At 32.5% G+C, this 22,672-nt stretch overlaps 1 protein-coding gene across 2 annotated transcripts in view; it reads left to right on the top strand.

The window, feature by feature from the left end:
• Window positions 1-22,672, top strand: part of MAP4K3 (mitogen-activated protein kinase kinase kinase kinase 3) — a 163,632-nt gene that overhangs the window by 121,145 nt on the left and 19,815 nt on the right. For both annotated transcript variants that reach the window (XM_012653844.1, XM_012653845.1), the window contains 11 exons: window positions 931-989; window positions 6,325-6,363; window positions 6,613-6,666; window positions 8,674-8,716; window positions 10,412-10,571; window positions 11,440-11,552; window positions 14,574-14,615; window positions 18,773-18,857; window positions 20,720-20,799; window positions 20,881-20,941; window positions 21,019-21,136. In XM_012653844.1, the coding sequence (XP_012509298.1) occupies window positions 931-989; window positions 6,325-6,363; window positions 6,613-6,666; window positions 8,674-8,716; window positions 10,412-10,571; window positions 11,440-11,552; window positions 14,574-14,615; window positions 18,773-18,857; window positions 20,720-20,799; window positions 20,881-20,941; window positions 21,019-21,136 (854 nt within the window). The remainder of the gene's footprint in view (window positions 1-930; window positions 990-6,324; window positions 6,364-6,612; window positions 6,667-8,673; window positions 8,717-10,411; window positions 10,572-11,439; window positions 11,553-14,573; window positions 14,616-18,772; window positions 18,858-20,719; window positions 20,800-20,880; window positions 20,942-21,018; window positions 21,137-22,672) is intronic.

Raw genomic sequence — 22,672 nt, forward strand, 5'->3', positions numbered from 1 at the left:
GTTAATCCCTGATCATGAATCTGACAATATCTTGTAAAAATAAAAAGCACTTTAAGTACACTCTATTCTATATTTAGAATCTTATTATTCTAAATCAAAGTCATCCATAAGGGCTAGAATCAACTTCTTCCAAACTTCTGTTAATGTTAATATTTTGACTGAAATGAAATAAGATTCATTTAAAATGTTAAATATTCCCCTTTTATAGTTAAAACTGTGCTTAAAATACAGTGGCTTTTTAAAAAGGGGACAAAAGGCAACTTCATACAAAACTAATTTGAAATCCTGCTATTTTACCCTTTAAAAAATTCTTGAAAGTTCTTTAATGCAATTTACAGTCTTGTACAAGTTCAATGTATAATTTACTTTAAAAATAGTATCCAATTATATATCTTTAAAAAATTATTACCTGCATGAAGCAGCAGTAGAAATATGTGAACATGTATATATATATGCATGAAGCAGCAGTAGAAATATGTGAACATGTATATATATATATGTATATATATATATACGTCATTATTTCAATACAAAGAAAACCAAGATTTTTGTTGCTTATTCTCTTCTCTGATCATTTTTGCTTCATTATAACTTGAAAATAAATACCTCATCTGAGCTTTTTTTCTTTCTAAAAACTGAATTTTATGAGTGTTGATTATAATCGCAGTAACCATAAATGAAACTTTGCATATATTATTTGGAAGAATTCCCAGAAAAATACTCAACCTAAATAATAAAATACTTAAATCAGGACTACAAACTTCTGAAATCTTTTATTGTTGGAAGTCCTACCATGCCTTCTTTTTAAGAACATATAGCAATACAGATTTATTTGGGATCTGGGGTTTCTCTTTTTTAAATCACATGTGTTAGTATATCGTGGTGTTGATATATTACTATTTTGCTAAATATTTTATTTTGTACTATTAGGATCTACAACTAGAATATGGACAAGGACACCAGGGTAGTTACTTTTTAGGTGCAAACAAGTAAGTAAAGTTCTTCTAAAATTTAATTCAAGAATTACTAAATTGCTTTTGATATGATATTTTAATATTTAAGGTAATAAATTGTATTAGGCTGGTAGATATATTTTATAATATGCTTTTTGCTTTTTTCTACTGCTTCCCTGCTCATCATTTAGTTAATAATAAGGGAATATCATTTAAATTGCCAAAATCTTCCAGCAGTGTAGTTATTATTTTAATAATTAGAACAACTTAAACCTTCAAAATACGATTCTGTTGCATTAGAGTTTGTTATCGAAACTGCAAGGGGGTTTCAGCCTAGATCCAGTTGCTTGCCACACAAAGACCCAATTATTGAGACAAGGAGGCTTGCCAAGGAAGGAATTTTAACGTGAAAGACGTCTGTCAGGAGAGAAATAGTCTCAAATCTGTCTCTCTGACCAACAGAGATCCTGGTGCTTTTTAAGGAGGGGCCATGTGCATTGGGGCAGGTCGTGGGGGATAGCGATTCTTGGCGTCAGGAATCTTGCTCAGGGGCCTTTGAAATCTCTTGTAAAATTCCGCCATTTCTGGTAAACAGCTCAGAAAGTTCCAGTAGATAGTTAAGGCAGGAAATTATAAAAAAACATGTAGGGATCATTGAAATTTGTTCATAGAGCCAGTTACAATCTGAGGCATATGTATTTCCGTATTTTAAGTTAAGCTGTTGAGAAATGGTGACTAAAGACAAATAGCTTAGTTTTAAAGATAATAACGCAAAATCATGTCTTTCCTCTTTTTTCATAAACTAAATGTTTTTTACTTAAATATACTATCTTTTCCTAACACAGAGAAAAGGCTTTGATTGACAACCTAGAGAAATGTATTAATTTTGATTTAAGCTAAATTTCAGTTAAATACTATGAGTTTTTTTATATTATTATTATTAGCCTTGATACTATTATTAAGCGTTTTTATAATTTTTGGCCATTACGTTTTTTAAAATGAAAAATAAGTATAATATTTCCCTGGTAGAAAAATGAAATTTTACCTAAGTAGTAACTATTTGCTGTTTATAACTTGTCTTAGCTTGTTAGTGGACAACAAAGGAAAGTTTGTCTCACAGTGAGTTAGCAAATAAAAAAATCTGAAGTGTTTTTTATATTATTTTCTCTAAATATGAGGTCACTGGTTTTAAGGACCTTGTTAGCAAATTTTGCTGTATTTTAAGAGACTGAATAATTTGAAAAAAAAATTTCATTTACCTTTTTTTGAATCACTTAAAATATATTTTAAAATTATGTACTTGTAAAATACAAAACATATGGCCCATCACTAAATGCTTTTCCAGATTCCTTAGTTCCCATTATCTGATTTCTGATTGTTAGGCATTTTCATAATATATAGTTATCTTGGCTAGGTAAAATGTTAATAATTTGCCCAACCTTCATTTTTTGATTAATTGGATCCCTGCTTAAGGAACTGTATTCTATATTACGAATCATTGGCAAGGTAGGTTGGCCAAAAGTTTGACCTTTGGCTGTGTTTCGTGTGTAGGTATATACATACATGTGACATGAGCATGGATGTAGCACCTCTCTTGCTGTATTGATATGTCTGCTTTATTCTTGTGACCAGGCAGTGTTTTAAAACTCACGGGATTTACTGCTTTCTCCATAGGTGATCAGGCAGACAGATTTCCATTGATGGGTTTCTACCTATCCAGACCATGCAGGACCTATCAAATTAGAACTGTTACATAGCATTTTTCTCTTTTCAACAGAAAGCATGTGTTTTGACTTATACTTGGTTGTCACCTTTTCTCTTTCTGATACCACCGAGGTCAACTTTTCTGACCATTTATTTAAAAACAACAAAATATTATTTTTGAAAACTATAAATTATTTCTGATTTTGTTTTAATGTAGAGCAAAAATTTAAAGGTAAATTCTCTTCCAATAACTTAAGTAATAGTGCATAGAATAAATTGAATTATACAATTCCTGGCACAATTGAGTGCCAGATCCAGAGGCAGAACTGGCTCTTCCTACAAACTACGTGACTTGGAGAAATGGGGATTATGATAGTATCTGCCTCACAGGGTGCTAAGGATGAAATGGAACAATCATTGTAAAGCATTTGGCACATTTAGGATTTAGTAAACTTATTAGTTGCCCTTGTTTATAGTAAGTTACTATGTTAATAATTACTGACCTTATGAGCAAGTGAATAACACAAGTGACTAAAATTGCTCTTTGGTTCTAGAGAAATAGGGAATTTTTTATTTTGAAATATAACCAGGGCAGTACTTACAAATTGTTTTGGGGCAGGTAGGCAATTGTGAAAGATTTAAGTAACCTGCACCATGAATTCCTTAGCCAATTTGAATACGTTGAATATTTTGGTGGTGGTTTTAGACTTCTCCCGTATCAGTTTCTTCACTTCATCAGTTAAATCTGTGTTTGTACACTGTTTCGTTTTTAACATTTTCATCAAATTTCCTAGTCATTTTAGATTGACTTAGTAATTCAATGTCTGAAGGCATTATTTTTGTTTTGTTTTGTTCTTTACTTTCTGAAAATTCCATAATGAGAGAATTCTAGTGGACTAGTGAATAGCGACATTGTTTATTGTGTAGCACTCAGTCTTGGTGAATAAATCACAATCACATTTTCTCCAGTGCTCTCAAGATACAGTATTTACTGTAAACAGGCCTTCTAGCAAATTTAGCCATGTTTTATTTTCTGTTTCATAAAGCCTAAAGAAGTAAATCATATATCGTACTTTTCATTAAGACTTTATGAATTCTGTAACTTGAACAAAATATCTTAACACGTAGTAGATTTACAAGTAAATGAATAAAAAATATATATATGAGTTCCTAGGCCATGAGCTAGCTGCTTTTCTGTTCAATTATTCAGCCTTTCTTTTATTGTTAGGGAACTCCTAGGAAGATTCTTTTTAAAAAGTGGAATGCCATATAAATCCAATTAAATATCATAACTGAAAGTAAAACTGCATTTTAAATCCTCTTCCTAAGTATTTTCAAATCCTAATGTTTTCTACTAGAGAAAAAAAATGCCTCAAAAAATACTGTCATGTGCTTAAGAAAAAATATTTTTTCACAGCTTTTATAAATGATATAGAAGCCCACTTGTACAGTTCAGAGACATTATGTTTAATTTGGTAAAATAGTTTAAAGCAGTGCTTCTCAAATTTTTGGTCTCAGGATTCCTTTATAGTCTTTAAATTATTGAAAACTCATCAAAGAGCTTTTTGTTTATGGGGATTATAACTATCAATATTTATGGTATTGAAAATTAAACAGAAATTTTCAAAATATTTACAAAATGATTTAAAATAATATCATTATATGTTATCAAAGGTAACATACATTTTTTGTGTATTTAAAAAAAAAAAATCCCCATCCTTAGGAGCCAGATCAAATGCACCTCTTTACAGCACCTTCTTTATAATACCTTTGATTCCTCTCCTGAGACTTAGAGGTAGCAAATAATTGCAAGAGGCTTTATATAAGTCAGTGCAATACAGCAGACATTTTATTGAGATCTGCTAGTAACATTTTTATGAAAAATAGCTATTTTTTATATTTTTTTTACAAATATCCTTAACACTGTCTTAATGGAAGACAACTAAATTCTCGTATTTTGATACTGCATTTAATCTGTTGTGATATCACATGTCTTGTAATCTCTGGAAAACTTCAGTGTATACTCATGAGAAAATAAGAGTGACAAAGGGATTATGTATTGTGAAAATAGTTTTGACCTTGCAGATCCCCTGCAGGAGACTGTGATACCCCCGATATCCCTGTACCACAATTTAAGAACTGCTAGTTTACAGAAATGTTGCTTAGTCAACAATAATATTGAAGAAAACACTAATCAAGTACTTACTCTGTTCTCAGTTACTCTTCTAAGCTCTTTACTTATGTTAATTCAGTATATCTTCGGACAATCACTTTAAGTACTGTGGTGATTCCCATTTTACATATATGGAAAACTAAAGCATAGGGAAATCGAAGTAACTTATCCAAGGCCATATACTACAGTGGTGGAGGCAGGATTCAGATTCATGCAATCTTAGCTTTAAAGCTTGTCCTCATTCTGCTCTACTGTCTCTAGACAGAAGCTCCTACTTTCTTAGAACTGGCCCTTGGAGAACTTTGTAAGATAATATTTGACTGTGGTACCTCAATTTTTATATTTACACAATAGAACTTGCAATTAGTTTATGGTTTTCCAATGGCATTTACCACTCCAGAATCATAAATGTTATTTTTTAAAATTTAAATTGTTATTAAGCTGGCCTAATTAAAATATTTGATGGCTAAAAGCTAGTCTGTCATTTGCTTTTAGTAGATAACCCTACCTTTCAGTTTCTCTGGTTTTATGTTTTGATAATTCTAAGAACAGTTTTCACCACTATGTTTTAGGAAGGAAAATGATTAAAAGGTGCTACCTTATAACTTTTAGAGAAGAGTAAATTTTTTTGCTGAACCACTTTTATCCCAGCAATTTATGAGTAACTATATTTCTCTCTATCCCATTAGATAGGGGAAGGCTATTGAGATTTTATGCTTGAAGAGTATAATTTAGGAAGTATGCTGTATGAACTTGCAGTGAAAAGAAGTAAGGAAACTTCAGGAATGCTCTAAGTTCTCTGTTACATTCCTGAAAATTAAAGTTTTGTATACTGCTCCTAATGGTAAAATCCTCGCACCTGGTCTGATACAGGCTTAGTCTCCCAAAAGTGTAAATGTGTTTGCCCGTGCACCACTGGAGAACAAATCCTTCAGGTAAGTGAGTGTCTTCCGTGAAAGCAAAGTGCTACTACATTCATGTATTCACATCACATGCATGCATGCTTCTGCAGAGAGATCCAACATGGTGAGTTTCATTTTGTAGGATTGCCTGAGAGCATGATGTTTTTTTAAAGTGTGTCACTTTCCTTATTTTAAGAAAAAGAAAATATAATTTCAGGTGTCAGGTATAATATTCCAGGTAAAATTTAAATCCTGGAAACCCCTGACTGTTGACCCTGCAATTATTGTTTTGTCAGTACTGTTGTGACATTTCATGGTGAATTGTCTTCTGTTTGAATTGATATTTTTCAATAAACAGTAGGATTTATTTTGCTCATTTAAAATACATAAGACATTAACAACAGAAAAATAAAGGTATCTCGTTAAGTATAACTTGATATTCTATGGTTACAGAGATGATCATTATAGCAAATTTTCAGTAAATGGTAAAAAAGTAATCATTCAAAAAATTATAGGTAAGGTTAAAGTGATAAAAATAAGTATTTGATATTTCTCTGCTTATTTACTCACATTTTTTGTGTTTTCTTTTAAGGAGTCTTCTCAAGTCTGTTGAAGAAGAATTACATCAGCGGTAATTTTAACTTTTAACTAAACTTGAAATACTATATATGTTATGTCACAGATGAGTATTCAGTTTGCCCCCTTCTCTGTCGTGTAGCCTAAGATTATTTTGCTTTTTTTTGTTTTAATTCTGAATTTATCCTATAAAGATGTAGAAATAAAATTCTGTCTTGCAGTAGCCTTTCCTGCATTTGCTAAAATTTCTTCTTACACTGGGAAAAGTCCATTTGATAACAATGGCATTATCCTTTTTCTTTAGAGGACATGTGGCACATTTAGAAGATGATGAAGGGGATGATGATGAATCTAAACAGTAAGTTCTGTTTCTGTTTTTGATAAAAAGAAAAGGTGTCATTTGACCTGATTTCATAAATCTAGCAGCTTAACACTGACAGTAATTTTAATCTCATTAGAAACGCAGTATTTTGGGTTGTACCGTGATTTCTTTCCTTTTCTCTATTCCAGTTGTGTTAGTCAGCTCAGGCTGACATACAAAATACCATAGTCTGGGTAGCTTAAACAACAGAAATTTACTTCTCACAGTTCTGAGGCTGGGACATTCAAGATCAAGGTGCCAGCCAACTTGGTTCCTGGCAAGGGCTCCCTTCCTGGCTTGTACACAGCCATCTTCTGGCTATGTCTTTACATGGCCTTTTTAATTTTTGTGCATGTAGGAGGATGTGGGGAGAGCAATCTCTCTTCCTCTTCTTATAAGGCCACCCATCCCATGGGATTAGGACCCCACTGTTACAACCTCATTACCTCCTGAAAGCCCTATCTCCAAATACAGTCACATTGGGAAGTTAGGACTTCAACATGTAAATTTTGGGGCAACACTATTCAGTCTGTAATACTAGTTGATAACAGAGAACTTTGAAAAAACCTAATTAATAAGAATAGTAATTTTTTTGGTAGATTAGTTAGTAATTGATAGCTCCTATAATTATTACTATAACTACAAAGAAGTTTGTTATATGTTTGATTAAATTTCATCTGATAGATTTCAAATAAATGGATATTTTTAAAGAGGAAATATTTTTACTATTATGTATGCATTGATGTTTAGTCCTTTTAGTTTAGTTTTTTGTTTTCTTTCTTTAAGAAAGAAAGATGCATTTTCGTGGTAGAATGACAAGAGCTCTTGATTAGCAGTTGGGGGCATAGGTTTTCCTTTCCATCTCACTACTCTGTGACCTTGCACAAGGTCATGTAACCTCTCCAGGCCTCAATGTCCTCATCTGAGAAGTTTGGGTTTCATCATCTTTTAATTCTTTCTATTTCTAAAACTAATCCTGAGTTGTAATGAATCTTAGCTTCAATCAGATTCTGCCTGTAATTTTATACAGCACATACATAGTTTTTAATGAGCTTCATCAAAGATATTTCCTTTCTTACAGAAGCAAAAATGAAGCTTACAGTGTGGTATATTATATCATATTTTCCTAAGCCAGCTATTGCTTATATTCTTAAGTTAATTTTTTACCCTTCAATTGATATAAACTAGAATTATAGTTATCTTTTCCAATTTTAATTACAATATAGTATTTGAAACCAAGCAAACATATCCTACTCAATTACTTTTTTAATTTAATTTTTTAAATTGACATATAATAATTGTACATATTCATGTGGTATATAGTGATGTTTTGATACATATAATGTATAGTGTTCAGATCAGGGTAATTAGCATATCTGTAATCTCAGACATTTATCATTTCTTTGTGTTGGGGACATTCAATATCCTCCTCCTAGCTATTTGAATCTAAATAATATATTATTGTTAACTACAGTCATCCTACAGTGGTATAAAATACTAGAACTTATTCCTTCCACCTAACTGTAATACAAATCTTTCCCTATTCCTCCCTTGCCCCTACTCTTCCTAGTCTCTTATATCCTTTACTTTTTACTTCTATGAGATCAACTTTTTTAGATTGCACTTGTGAATGAGATCATGCAGTATGTGTCTTTCTATTGCTGGCCTATTTCACTTAAAATGTCCTCCAGTTCCCAATTACTTCAGAATAAGACTTCATTCAGGATCATTTGAGCCCGGAAGTTTGAGGTTGCAGTAAGCTATGATGATACCACTGCACTCCAGTCTGGGCAACAGAGCAAGACCCTATCTCAACAACAACAACAAAAAACCTCATTCAACATAACTTGAACATTTCACAAGATAGTTTGGAAAAAACTCATAATCTTAGAAAATGGTACTTGTTTTTATAGAGTTTTTTCCATATCTTTGAAAAAATTATATTTTAATAATCGGTTCATTTGTAAAATGAATAATTCTGATTCTAAACTCTTGTGTTTTTAGTTCAACCATGAAAGCAAAAGTTCCACCTCCTTTGCCACCAAAGGTAGACAAATTTATTTTTAATTTGAATTGTGTGTGTATGTGTATTATGTTCTGCCTCTTTAATACTGCGTTGATCGTTATTCTAGCTTTTCATTTGCAGTCCACAAATCATGAAGTTGCTAAACTATGATTTAAGTCGGTGATTTTGATTATTTTTGTTTATCTTTTTCTGAATGCCAAGCTTGACCTTCAGTGTTCATTCTAAGTAACAAGTTCTAGAAATTTATATACCAAAAATGATTGTATTAATAGATTAGTGTTATTTTACTTGGGTTAGAAAACTCACATTTTTGTAAGTTTTTTTTTTCCTCAAAATCTGCAATCTACTAATACTGATTTCTAAGAATGGTTAAAAGATAGTGATTTATCATCATAAATATTTAATTTTCAGAAGATAATTTTAAATGAAAAATACAAAGTAGGGTAGTGATTTTTAACAAAATTATTTTTCCAACCAAAGTCATCATAAAATAATACAATTCCCAATGATGGGATTTTTTAAGAGTACAATAAGTTACTGTAGGTAGTGATAATATAAATTTATTCTAATTTTATAAGTTCATATGCATAGCAGATTTTAATTATAAAATCAACTGTTTTAACATTTAAAATCTGGGTATAATAAATGAGAGTTGGAGTCTTATCAGCCTTGACATCTGGTTTCTTTTCATTTTATGCTATTGAGAAAATCCTGATTCATACAAGTAAATAATGCTGTACTTGCTTATTTTATGTTAACAGAAGTAGAGAGATCTGAACTTCAAAGAAATAAGTGTTGAGCAATCTTCCTAATAAGGGACACATTTATAATTTATAAATTCTCCAAACCTTTAGCCAACTGGAGATTTTTCCATTGTCTGCACAAAAAAGTTTCTCAGGCATATTATGTTTGTATTTTCTAATATGATAAATTTTAATCGGTGTCTTCTACCCCTAGTCTGAAAGATTAAGCATTTATAGCATAGAAGACATTGAGTCATACAGGAGAGAGTTTATTAGCCTTGATAAGGAGCTGAACTTTGATTATCTTGAATATTTACAATAAAAAGAGAATCCTTTAAATTGGAAGTGATGAGAAAGACTAGAATATTTTTATTTGTCTAGTCTAAGTTATAAGGCTTGTGAGAAATTAATAGAAGGACACTGGCCACGCAGTGGCTCACACCTGTAATCCCAGAACTTTGGAAGGCCAAGGCGAGAGGATCACTTGTGGCCAGGAATTTGAGACCAGCCAGGGCAACATAGCGAGACCTTGTCTCTACAGAATTTTTTTTTTTTAATTAGCCAGGTGTGGTGTCACATGTCTAGTCCTAGCTACTTGGGAAGCCTCGGCAGGTGAGTTGCTTGAGCCCAAGAATTCAAGGCTGCAGTGAGCTATGATCATGCCACTGCACTCCAGCCTGGGCAACAGAGTGAGACGTTGTCTCTTAAAAAAAACAAACAAACAAAAAAAAACACATAGAGGCTCGTCCTCATTTTTTGGCACAGCAGCAAAACCTGAGAAATTTACACATTTTAGTGTACATTTTTAGAATATATTTTAAATAACACATTAAGATAATCTGAACCAGATAGTTGAATAACCTTGAAATTCGTCTGTGGTAAACACAGTTTGAAAGCCTCTGATATATGATAATATATACTTTAGGAAGAGAATTTCATGTTAATTTTTGGTCTCCATTTTGTATTATTTTAGCCTAAGTCCATCTTCATACCACAGGAAGCTCATTCTACTGAGGACGATAATCAAGGAACAATCAAGAGATGTCCCACGTCAGGGAGCCCAGCAAAACCATCCCAAGTTCCACCTAGACCACCACCTCCCAGATTACCCCCGCAAAAGCCTGTTGCCTTAGGTAATTGGGGAGGGTGACAACAAATGTGTTACCAGATTTTCATACTATATGGGGAAAAAATGGGGGAAATCTTTCTTTTAAGAGTATTTGAAATTCCTTTAAGGGAGGAGAGAAGGAAAGCAATGGCTATGGAGATGTTTTCTGCTTTTTGCCTCATGGTTCAGTGTTTTTAATGACAGGATTCCCTGTGACCCAGTCTGGGCTATTTTGCCCCTCGTTTCACGTTTCATATTTAGCCTTCCCTATTCTGGAGACTGGTCTATGCCCATTCATTATTCAGCTGCTGTGTAGAGGCAGTAGAAATTAAACTGAACAAATGAGGAAAATGTGTTTGGGTTCTAGGCTACTTCTGTTTTAAGAAAACAAGAGGGTACTTTGTCTAACTTCTTTATTTTATTTCATTGAATCACTTTTAGAAAAATGATTGTCATTATTTGCTAGGTATTTGCCTCCCAATTAATGCTAGAATGTACTGTTTTAACACTGTAAAGTTCCCTCTGTCTTATCCAAAAGAACCAATTAAAAAAAGAGCAACTACAGTTTCTGGGATAACATAATATAAATCACCCCTTTTCTGAGACTAGTTATGAATGCAGTATCTCTTTTTTGTTTTTTTAATGCAAATAAATGCATGTACTTAGGTACAACTTGAATTTAAATTTGCCTAATGTGCCAAAAATACAGGTATAAGTAAAAGAACATATATGTAAGACTTCTTACTTTAGTACTAAATACTATGATTGGTTGATCCAATGGTAATGAAACTATCTTAGAGTTAATATCTTTCTTTCCTACTTGATAATTTTCTGAGTGAAAATTTTCATGAAAATTAATCATTTTCAATATACTTAAACATATCTTATTAAAGGAAATGGAGTGAGTTCCTTCCAGTTAAATGGTGAACGAGATGGCTCATTATATCAACAACAGAATGAACATAGAGGCACAAACCTTTCAAGGAAAGAAAAGAAAGATGTACCAGTAGGTATTGATATTTGTAACCTCTACTTATATTTGTTCCCTTTTTTACTATTAATTTAATTTCACACTAGTAATTAGTGAAATCATAGCAGTCATATATTTTATAATTACTATATTGCTATTTTAGTTCATTAATTATAATGATGAGATTATTTAAATCTTGGGAAAAAGTAACTTTGCTATGGTAAACTTGAATGATGCATTCTGGTGTTTAAATTATTTAGACCAATTTGTTATATAGTGTATTATAATATAAAATGTGGTCTTCTTCATACAGATAAATGCTTAGTATTCTTGTTATTGTTCACAAAATAACTATTATTATCCTCATCGATGAGAATTGATTCTTTTTTTTTTATTTCTTTTTAATGATGTCCAGGGTCAAAGAGAATCCCAGAGAATTGATTCTTAAAAGTTTCTCTCATAGTCTTATGAAGTTATGGAAAGAAGGACATAGATAAAGAAAGTTATAGCTTGTACTTTAAGACAAATTTCTAGCTATAGATTACATAATTAGTGATATTGCTGCTCTTACGCAAAGAAAACAGCTAACAAGGGGAGAAAATCTAGCAGATATGTCATTTCAGGAAAGGTGAAATTAGCCTTAGCAGCTCCTCCTGGCACAAATGTTAGGTAAAACCCTATGACATAACTATTTAAAACATAAATATTACTTACCAGGGATCCTAAGAGGTGAAATTTTTTAAACATTTGTAAAGAATTCTGATCACTGGAAGACATTCATGTGTCATCATAGAATTTGAAACAACAGAAAAAAATCCTTAACATCCCTAATACTTCAACAAATGTCAATGAGATGAAAGTATATATTTGTTACTTTTATATAAATTTTTAATATATTTAGTATATGTGCTGTGGTTTGTGCAAGAAGCACATCACTAGAGGCTTTTGTCCTATATTTAACTTTTTAAAAAGATTTTGCTATAGAATGTGACATACCATTTTTTAAAAATTTAATTAAGACATTTGACTGTGGTTCATTGTAATTTGTGAAATCTAGGACATTTTTTAACAAAAGTGTAAAAGGTCCTTCAAGAATGGGTTTTATGAAGTTCTGTCCAGCTGAGCAGTGCCTTTTTGCTTTGAACAGTTTAAATTTTAGCAGCCCTGCTAAGGTAACAGCACAACAATGCAGCTCAGTGACTGCAACGCAGTATGTAATTGCCTTTGGGAGATGTAAGCATTTTTTATGTATGCATTTTTAACTCTTTCTGCTACCTTACTTAATTAAGACAAGGAACTAACAGTCTCAGTAATTCTGAGATAAATATGTCAACGGCTCTATCATAGGATAAGCAGTATCTGTGGTATATTGAAGCATGCTTACAGTTTCTGCTGTAATTCTTCAAATTATTTACAGCCAGTTTTGTTAGTACTTAAGTTAAATCTGAGAGTTGTAATATTCAGAGCTCCCTAACTAAAAATGTTTTGCTGAGATAGATGATGACATGAGATAATTTAAGAATGTCAGTATGAGAAAAAAGTACGTAAGTTATTTGCAAAATGGAATAAAAAGTTGTCAGAAATTGTTGGCAGTAATATGTTGTATGTTCTCAGAAATGTAGCTACAAAGTAAAATGTCATATAATCTTAATTTCAGAAATGTCATTTCATATTTTTGCATCATATATATGAAATCAATTAACAAGTGTTTTTGTTTGCTTTTATCTCATTGTTTAAATGACTCTGATTTATGTCAGATCGAGGAGAAAATTATAATGTCATTTCTGAAAATGCTGTTATTAACTTTGAAAGAAATCTAGACTTTCATGAAATTCATGTCTGAATATAACCCAAAGAGCTTCCCTCTCAAGGGGGTAGTTCATATACTCAGGAATGTGGCCCTTTGGAAAAATATCTGCCATTCTTGAGGATATTGTGGGTGAGCAAATGTGCTACGTTTGCTTTCCTTATAATTGTCTGTATATTCCGACCAAGGATTAATATACTTGAATTCATCAAAATTTAAAACTTTAATTGACAAAACACGTTGTAAACATGGTTAAGATAATCTGCAGACTAGGAGAAGTATTTGTTATATGTATAACAGATAAAGTATTCAAATCTAGAATATATCTTTAAAACTCCAACAAATAGATACGAAAAAAATTCAGTAAAAAAAATGGGAAAAGACAGTGCACAGAGAAAGAAGTACAGATAACAAATAGACAGTGTTTTAAAAGATTCTCAACATTCCTAGCAAAAGAGGCATACAGATTAATGAGAAACACATGAAAAATGTGTTACCGATTAGCTTGATAATATTGCTGATAGACTATAAGGAACCAGGAACTCTTGGACATTGCTGGTACATGTGATGTGTGATATACACACTCTGAAAGGCAGTCTGGCAGTCAGCATCTGCTAAAATGTCAAGTTCAGACTCCATTACCAGTAGTTTCACTTCCCACAGTATACACTGAAAAAAACCATTCACACCCTGCATAAAAAGGTATACCCAGGGGCATTCATTCCACCATTATTATAGTAAAATAATGAAAATAACCTAAATATCCAATAACATGGAATATCTAAATAAAGTATGTATATTCATACTATGTTGCAGTTAAATGAAGTAGGTCTGTATGGCTGATATGGAGTGCTGTCCAAAACCCAGTTTTAAGGCAGGGAACAAGTAGATAAACAGTGCATGTGTTTTATGTTTGAAAACACACACAAAAACGGTATTTTCTCTGGGGGTGTGTATGTAAAGATATACCAAAAAAGTCTGCAAAGCTGTACAAATATATAAGTACGTCTGTCTCATTTACCTAGAGAAAGATTTGGAAGGTTACACACCAAACTGGTTTTTGGGGGACAAATACTAGAAATAAGTACACCATGAAAGCATTATAGGAAACTTCAGCCTTATCTATAATGTTTTCTTTTACAAACAGAATGTATTCGTGTATTTTATTTGGATAAATATGTTTGAAATATAGTATTATTATACAAAGCAGCAGCAAAAAATGTGTAATCATGTATGTATTCTTTTTCTAGAAGCCTATTAGTAACGGTCTTCCCCCAACACCTAAAGTGCATGTAAGTACTAAATATCAAATAGGCCAAGTTTTTAAACTAAGTACAATGACAAATAATTGCTTGAATTTGTATCTTTGGTTAGATTTTTTTCCTGTTTAAAAGAACTTTCATTATTTTTGAAAAAAATCTATGAGATTGCTACTTGAAATATTATTTGATTATATCTTAAAAGTAGCTTTTCAAAATAAAATTATGATAAATTATACATTTTAAAGCACCTTGATTCCAACATTTGTTAATAATCTCATTTGCAGCTATTTTTGAAGAAATGTGAAAGAGGCCCATGAACATACTAGGAAGTACAAAATGTAGATATGACTTTTTATCTGACATGTTTTCAGTGATCAAAACCATGGAATTTTAGAACAAGGAGGAGCATTGAAGGAACATCTGGCCCAACCTTTTATTTTTCCCATGAGTAAAACTGAGACCCAAAGATCTCAGTCACCCAGATCACAAAATTCCACTCAACTCTAACCGGAATTTAGATGTCCTGTATTACATAGTCCACGTTGTTCTGTTTGTTCATGTGGAAACAGGGTCTCGCTCTATTCAGACTGGAATGCAGTTGCCTAATCATAGCTCGTGATAAGCTCCAATTCCTGGGCTCGAGCACATGCTACTATGCCCAGCTAATTTTTTCATTTTTTGTATAAATGGGGTCTTGCTGTTTTACCCAGGCTGGTCTCAAACTATGGACCTCTAGCGATCCTCCCGCCTTAGCCTCCCAAAGTGCTGGAATTACAGGCACCAGCCGCTGCGCCCCGCTGGGTTTTTTTGTTTTAAATTAGACCATGCTTTCTCTCTTTTTCTCTTTTTTTATTTATTTTTTTAATTGACAAGTAAAAATTGTGTATAATTTTTTTTTTAGTAATTATAATTACTGAATGAGTAAATCAAACTATTTAATACATGCATTACCTCACATACTTACTTTTTTGTTAAAATCTACTCTTGGCCATTTTTAGGTATACAATATATTGTTATTTACTGTAGTCATGATGATATACAATAGATCTCTTGAACTTATTCTCCCTGTCTAGCTGAATTTTTGTGTCCTTTGACCAACAACAATAACAAAAAACACAACCCCATTACAAAGTGGGCAGAAGACATGAACAGAAGTTTTTCAAAAGAAGGTAGACAAATGGCTAGCAAACATATGAAAAAATTCTCAATGTCAGTAATAGTCAGGGAAATGCAAATAAAAATCACATTGAGATGCTACTTACCCCTGTCTGAATGGCCAATATTAAAAAGTCAAAAAACAGTAGATGCTGGCATGGATGTAGAGATAAAGGAACATTTACACAGTGTTGGTGGGACTGCGTATTTGTATAACCTCTGTGGAAAATCTCTATGGAGGTTCCTCAAAGAAATAAATGTGGACTTTCCATTCAATGTAGCAGTCCCTAAAGTGGGTATCTACCCAAAGGAAAGTCATTTTACCAAAAAGACACCTGTACTCAGATGTTTATCACAGCACAATTCACAGTTTCAAAGATGTGGAATCAGCCTAAGTTCCCATGAGTTCATGAGTGGATAGAGAAAATGTAGTATATGTATACCATGGAATACTACTCAGCCATAAAAAGGAATGAAATAACATCTTTTGCAGTAACTTGGGTGGAACTGGAGACCATTATCCTAAGTGAAGTATCTCAAGAATGGAAAAACAAACACCACGTGTACTCACTAATAATTGGGAGCTAAACAATGGGCACAAAGAGATGTAAAGCACATTGGAAACCAAGAAGGGGGGGGATATAACTTACCTGTCGGATACAATGAACACTATTCTGGCGATGGGTGGGCTAACAGCCCTACCTTAAGCATTAGACAAGCTATCCATGTAACAAAAAAATTTGTACTCCCTTAATATTTTGAAATTAAAAAGAAAAAAAAAATCCTTATATAGCACTACTTTAGAAGACATGCTTAGTTTTTCTAGTGTTTGACCTCCCAACTCTACCTTTTAGGCTTTTTACTTTTTAACTCTACTTTTTAATTAGTACAGCATATAAAGTATAAATTATGCTTAATATTGTAAAGTACACACACTTTATATTATAACATATTTAATACATTGCCACACTAGAAAAAAAAATATTTTCTTTAGGGCCACGGTGTTTTATTATGAAAATAGAATAAAAAACAAAACAATCCTTTCTAATTTAATGAAAAATTTGTTTTTTATTGTTTTCTGTGCATGAGTTATATGAAATTAAATTGCCAATATTAATTGTAATAGTAAGAACATCAATAAGTAAGATTTTCATGAACCAACTGCAGGGTTTTGCCCAGGAGGCCACCCGTCACATAACATGTATGCTACAGCGTGGTAGCACTAGTTGCCTATGCACCACGCAGCTCCCAAGGTAAAGAGACATGTGAGTTACATATGCTTCACGAGGCCCCAGGCTCAAAACTAGCATGAGTTAAATACAACTCGCATGGCAGTTAATGTGTTACATTATATTATAAATATTTAAGAGTTATTTTAATACTAACTTATAAAATATACTTTATATTTACAGCATATATATACTTATAACAGAAATAAGTATAATAGGACAAACTTCCTATTTTGCTGTAAGATAAAACTCTTATCTCAGGTATGCAGTTTGATAGGAAAAACTGCTAACCATGAAATGCCAGATAGGATCCAGCTACAAATTAGTTTAAGGTTGGGAACTGGCTTGATTTTTTGTTCTTCATTTTGTCATTTGGGTTTCTAGGGGTTAGCAGTACCTTAAATTCACATTTCAGTAACCATCATAAAAGGTAATTATTAGGATTAGTTAAGTGATACCATTTCTGCCCTATGTCATAAAAACATGTTTTTATTGATCTCCTACCACCTGATGGTATTGTCAGGCTAAGACAATACCATCGATACTTTTTTGGTACTAAAATCTTAAAAAAAATAAAAAATTGGTAGATTTCTATCATTGAAAAGGAAATTTTAAGGTTCTTGTTTTGATTATTTTATGTTACTATTTTAATCCATTACAGTCAGCTAGTCAATGTGTTGTCTCAACATGTTACCTCCATGTTTGTCAATAAAATATTCCTGATATAAAGTGATGCACAATGCTAATTTAGGACAGCAGGGTAAATACAGAAATTTCCTCTAACCAGATATTTTTGCAGAGTTTTTCCCTCAATAGTAAAAGTGATTACATGAGTAAGCTTTCTTCTACTTTGAGTATTTAACCAAAACAGTAATTTCAAAATTAACATTTTGCTCTTTGAAGATACAATGTAAAGTTCAAATAAGTGATACTATATTTCATTATAAAGTATTTATTATCCAAAGGATTTGTAAATAGGCTTGATAAGTTAATATTAACATCAAAGGGTAAAGCTCTTTAATGAATCTTTTCTGGGTAAATAATCAGATTGCTTAGTTAAAAAAAAAAGTCTATGTTTTGAGGATGAAGCACATATTATGAATTTCAAATCCCAGCCTGAGCAAGAGCGAGATCCCGTCTCAACTAAAAATAGAAAAAATTAACCGGATGTGGTGATGCGCACCTGCAGTCCCAGATACTCAGGAGGCTGAGACAGGAGGATCATTTGAGCCCAGGAGTTTGAAGTTGCAGCGAGCTATGATGATGCCACTGCACTCTAGCCCAAGCGACAGAATGAGACCCTATCTCAAAGAAAAAAAGAAACGAATTTTGAATTCCAAATCAATCATACTCTTTCACTTTGTAATGTGAAATTCAGTGATTAATACCATTTTTAGGCTTATGAAACAAAACAAGAAAAATTTCTGCCTTTGTAGAGATTATGATTTCCCTTTTACCAGGGAATACTGTATGGCTCTTGATATGAGACTTGGGAGTGATACTCTGATAAACAAATTACTGTGTAGAATTGCTTGCTATTAGTGCTTTGTTTAGCTGAAAAGATAGAAAAAATAAAATATGACTGAATTTTTTTTCTCTTTTTCTCAAGTGAAATCATTATGGTACCCACTGTTAGGCAAATGACTGTGATACATTTATTTCTGTAGATGTGAAGATCATAATTTCAGTGTATCATCTATAGTCTCCCACATGAAAATAGAAAATAATTATATTTTATATATACGTCATATTAAAGACTGTTATTTGTCACTGTTTCATATTGGTTATTCTTTGTTTTTCTAGATGGGTGCATGTTTTTCGAAGGTTTTTAATGGGTGTCCCTTGAAAATTCACTGTGCAACATCATGGATAAACCCAGATACAAGAGGTAGTACTGTATTATTATCTGTTATCTTCCTAATTTTTCTTTCACCTGAAGCCATGAAAGTGTTTGAATTTATTCATTTTCTGAATATTTCTGAAAAAAAGTTTTAGTATGCTTTTTCTTAGATTTTAAGGTAAATACGTTTCTCTGTGCTATTATCAGTCTTTCAGGTGACACATAACATTAAAATTCCACTGTATAGTCACTGTATCAATATGGTGACGCCATATACTCAATGCCACCCTAACTTCCTCCAGAAATGTGCCTTCTATTGCTGTACAATAGTTTAATATCTTTATTTATTTATTTGACACAGCCATTACTGAAGGAATTTAGCTACTGAGGATCCCCCCCTCCAGGGTTTAGGGACTACTTTGGAGGATTTCTTACCTCAAAAGGGGTCATAATCAAAATAGTTGTCATTAGGCACTGACTAAGGGCTGTGTGTCCTTTCACTATATGTCTGTATCTTAATATCCATCTATGTTAAGATACACAGAGACATGTGAATATTTTATATGGGTGTGTGTATTTATACGCACACACTCTTATTAAAGCTTCTGAAAATCCATGTAGGTACTTTGATTTCACAGTTAGGGAAACTGACACTTAGAGAGGTTCATTGTTTCATAGCCAATTGGTGGTAGAGAGCTTCGGTTTAAACCCTGTTCTGTCTGACCACAAATCTCATGCCATTAATCTGCCAGTACTAATCTTAAATGCTGGTCAATTTAGGCATGCTCTTGACATTCAATGTTGTTCTCAACGTGCCTCCCTTTAGTCTGGAGAAGTTCTTGACCATTATCTTATAAACAGATCAGACAGGACCATGGATAGGCTTTTAATATCTTCTAGAACAGCAGTCCCCAACCCTTTTGGCACCAGGGACCAGTTTCATGGAAGACAATTTTTCCACGGAATGGTGGGGTTTGGGGATGATTCAAGCACGTTACATTTATTGTGCAGTCAAACCTCTCTACTAATGATAATCTGTATTTGCAGCTGCTCCCCATCACTAGCATCACCACCTCAGCTCCACCTCAGATAATCAGGCATTAGATTGTCATAAGGAGTGCACAACCTAGATCCCTCACATGCACAATTTACAGTAGGGTTTGCACTCCTATGAGAATCTAATGCCACCATTGATCTGACGGGAGGTGGAGCTTATGCCATGATGCAAGTGATGGGGAGCAGCTGTAAATACAGATGAAGCTTCACTTGCTCACCTGCTGCTCATCTCCTGCTGTGCAGCCCGGTTCCTAACAGGACACAGACCGGTACTGGTCCACAGCCCAGGGTTTGGGGACCATAGTTCTAGAAGATATTGAGTACCCTAGCAGGTATCCAAGTTTTAGTTAACTTTTTAATAGGCAGTAGTCAGATCCTGGTTGGTTGTTTTTTTTTTTTAACCATAATGCTTGTAGTAATAACCCTGAAAAAATAATAATCTGTAAAAATATTTTGAGTCTGTGTCAGCTGTTCTTGATTTACATTCTGTATGTCAGTTGTACATGATCCTCTCTTAAGTGGGTTTTAGGAAAAGGAGCTGCAGATTCTCTGCCAGTTCTTAGCTCTGAAGAGTGAAGAGTCCAGCTTCAGTCTTCAGAACCAGTCTTAAGAACCTCCCTTACATAAAACTTTTCTTCACTGCTTTGAGGATAATATTTACATATAACTCAATTTATTAGTCTAGAGTGTCTAACTTCTTTGTATTAAAATTAAAAACAAGTTTTTACTGCGTATAAATCTCAGTAATTCTTTTTTTATATATTAACACATATTTACTGAATTTTAGATTGTATAAATCCTTTTTAAAAGTATCTTATTTACCAAAATCAGTCAGTGAATTATTTTTATTTCAGATCAGTACTTGATATTTGGTGCCGAAGAAGGGATTTATACTCTGAATCTTAATGAACTTCATGAAACATCGATGGAACAAGTATGTTATTTTGTAAATTCTTTTTTTTATTTTTGAATATTATTATTCTTTGTAAACTGTGTTTTGGTTTTTCTTTATCAGCTATTCCCTCGAAGGTGTACATGGTTATATGTAATGAACAACTGCTTGCTATCAATATCTGGTACGTATTTTAGGTTTTAAATACCTTATAATTGTTACTGTTATTAGTTTTTATGTGATATTTATTTTTCTCTACAGGTAAAGCTTCTCAGCTTTATTCCCATAATTTACCAGGGCTTTTTGATTATGCAAGACAAATGCAAAAGTTACCTGTTGCTATTCCAGCACACAAACTTCCTGACAGAATACTGCCAAGGTACGGGCACATTTAATTATGTTTTCATCCTAAGAGATAGTATGTTAATAATTCATTCTAATGAATACTTATGCTACAGAAAGTAAAAACTTTCAGTTTTGGTTAAGAGAAATCATGTGTAATGAGAAAATCATAAGTAATGTATTTTAATAAGTGTTTATTGATCACACACTTGTTCTAAAATTTTTCTACTTTATACTTTGCAATTACATCACACATTTTTCTCTCTGAAGTATTCTGTGTTTCTGCAAGGTAAAAACTAATTTTTTTCTGTAATTTTCCTTAATTTTACATCACGTATAGTGCCTTTCCTTTTGACGTATGTATTTGTGTTAACTATAAAATTTATCTCAAAGTACAGTTTGTAAACCTAGAAAATCAAAATGATTTGAATAATTTTGCATTAGGAAATAATTACTTAGAAGTTGAGGGGTTTTGCCTTTCTACTTTCAAGAATTTTGTATTATGCTGTGTTCTTCCTTTTGTTCATTATAATATTGGACCATATTTGTTGACTAAAAGATCTTCTAAGTCTTGTATGAATTGTATTTTATAAAAGCTTTATAATATAGCCATTCTTTCTGTTTAGTATTTGTTAAAAAACAACTAATGTAAGAACAACTAATGTAAAACTTGAGCTTTCAAGTACCTTGAGATTCTGTTGTTCTCAATTGCTGAGTTTACGTTATAGCTAAGATTTGCCCCTTGTACACAATATCTTTTTAAAAATTAACCTTTTTGATGAAAATTACTTAAAAATATACTGCATGTTTTTCTATTTTCTTAAAATAGATTATATCAAATATGATTGAACCTTTTCCTGAATACTCAGAATTGTGATTATGAACTGGATTTATTATATCTATAGTTTGAGTTAAGGATGTGGCTCCTATACCTAGTCTCAAGAACTAGGTTGGGGACTTTCTTTCTTCTCATATAATTTATCTGCCCCTCTTTTTCTCTCAGCTGCCACTTCGTGCTACTGTTTGTCTGCCTACTTACAGCACTTCTCCATCCAACTTTCTAACTTGATAATCGTAAATTCCTGTGGGCTTGGAAACTGACCACCAAGCTTTCAAGTATATATAAGATACACATAAAGTACCCTCAAGGAATATAAGGCACATAAACTCTAATGCATTCATGTTTTAATATCTTTTTCTTACAGCAGAGAGTTTTTTAGCTTATTTGTTTCTAGCTGTGTCCAATTCTTCCAAATTTTACTTAATATACTAGATGTGCGTGAAGTGTCCTGTGTATAGATGAGTCAGAATTGAATACAATATTGCCTCTTCCTTTAAGGAGTCTCCATATAGTATGATTTTACCTCTAAGGGTATTTCACCTCCAAGTCATTATTTCAGGGATTTCGATATAGTCAATCTTTAGTGTTAGTAACACCCAAAAACATGTTCTTCCCACTTTCTTGAGGTTCATTATCTAGTAATTAATTACTATAAAATCCACTCTTAGTTCTCTCACTTATTGGCAGGAAATCTAAAAACACTTACAGCATGATAATATTTCATGTATGTAT

The sequence above is a fragment of the Propithecus coquereli genome, unplaced genomic scaffold, assembly GCF_000956105.1.
Source record: "Propithecus coquereli isolate 6110/MARCELLA unplaced genomic scaffold, Pcoq_1.0 Scaffold43, whole genome shotgun sequence".
NCBI classification, from domain to species: domain Eukaryota; kingdom Metazoa; phylum Chordata; class Mammalia; order Primates; family Indriidae; genus Propithecus; species Propithecus coquereli.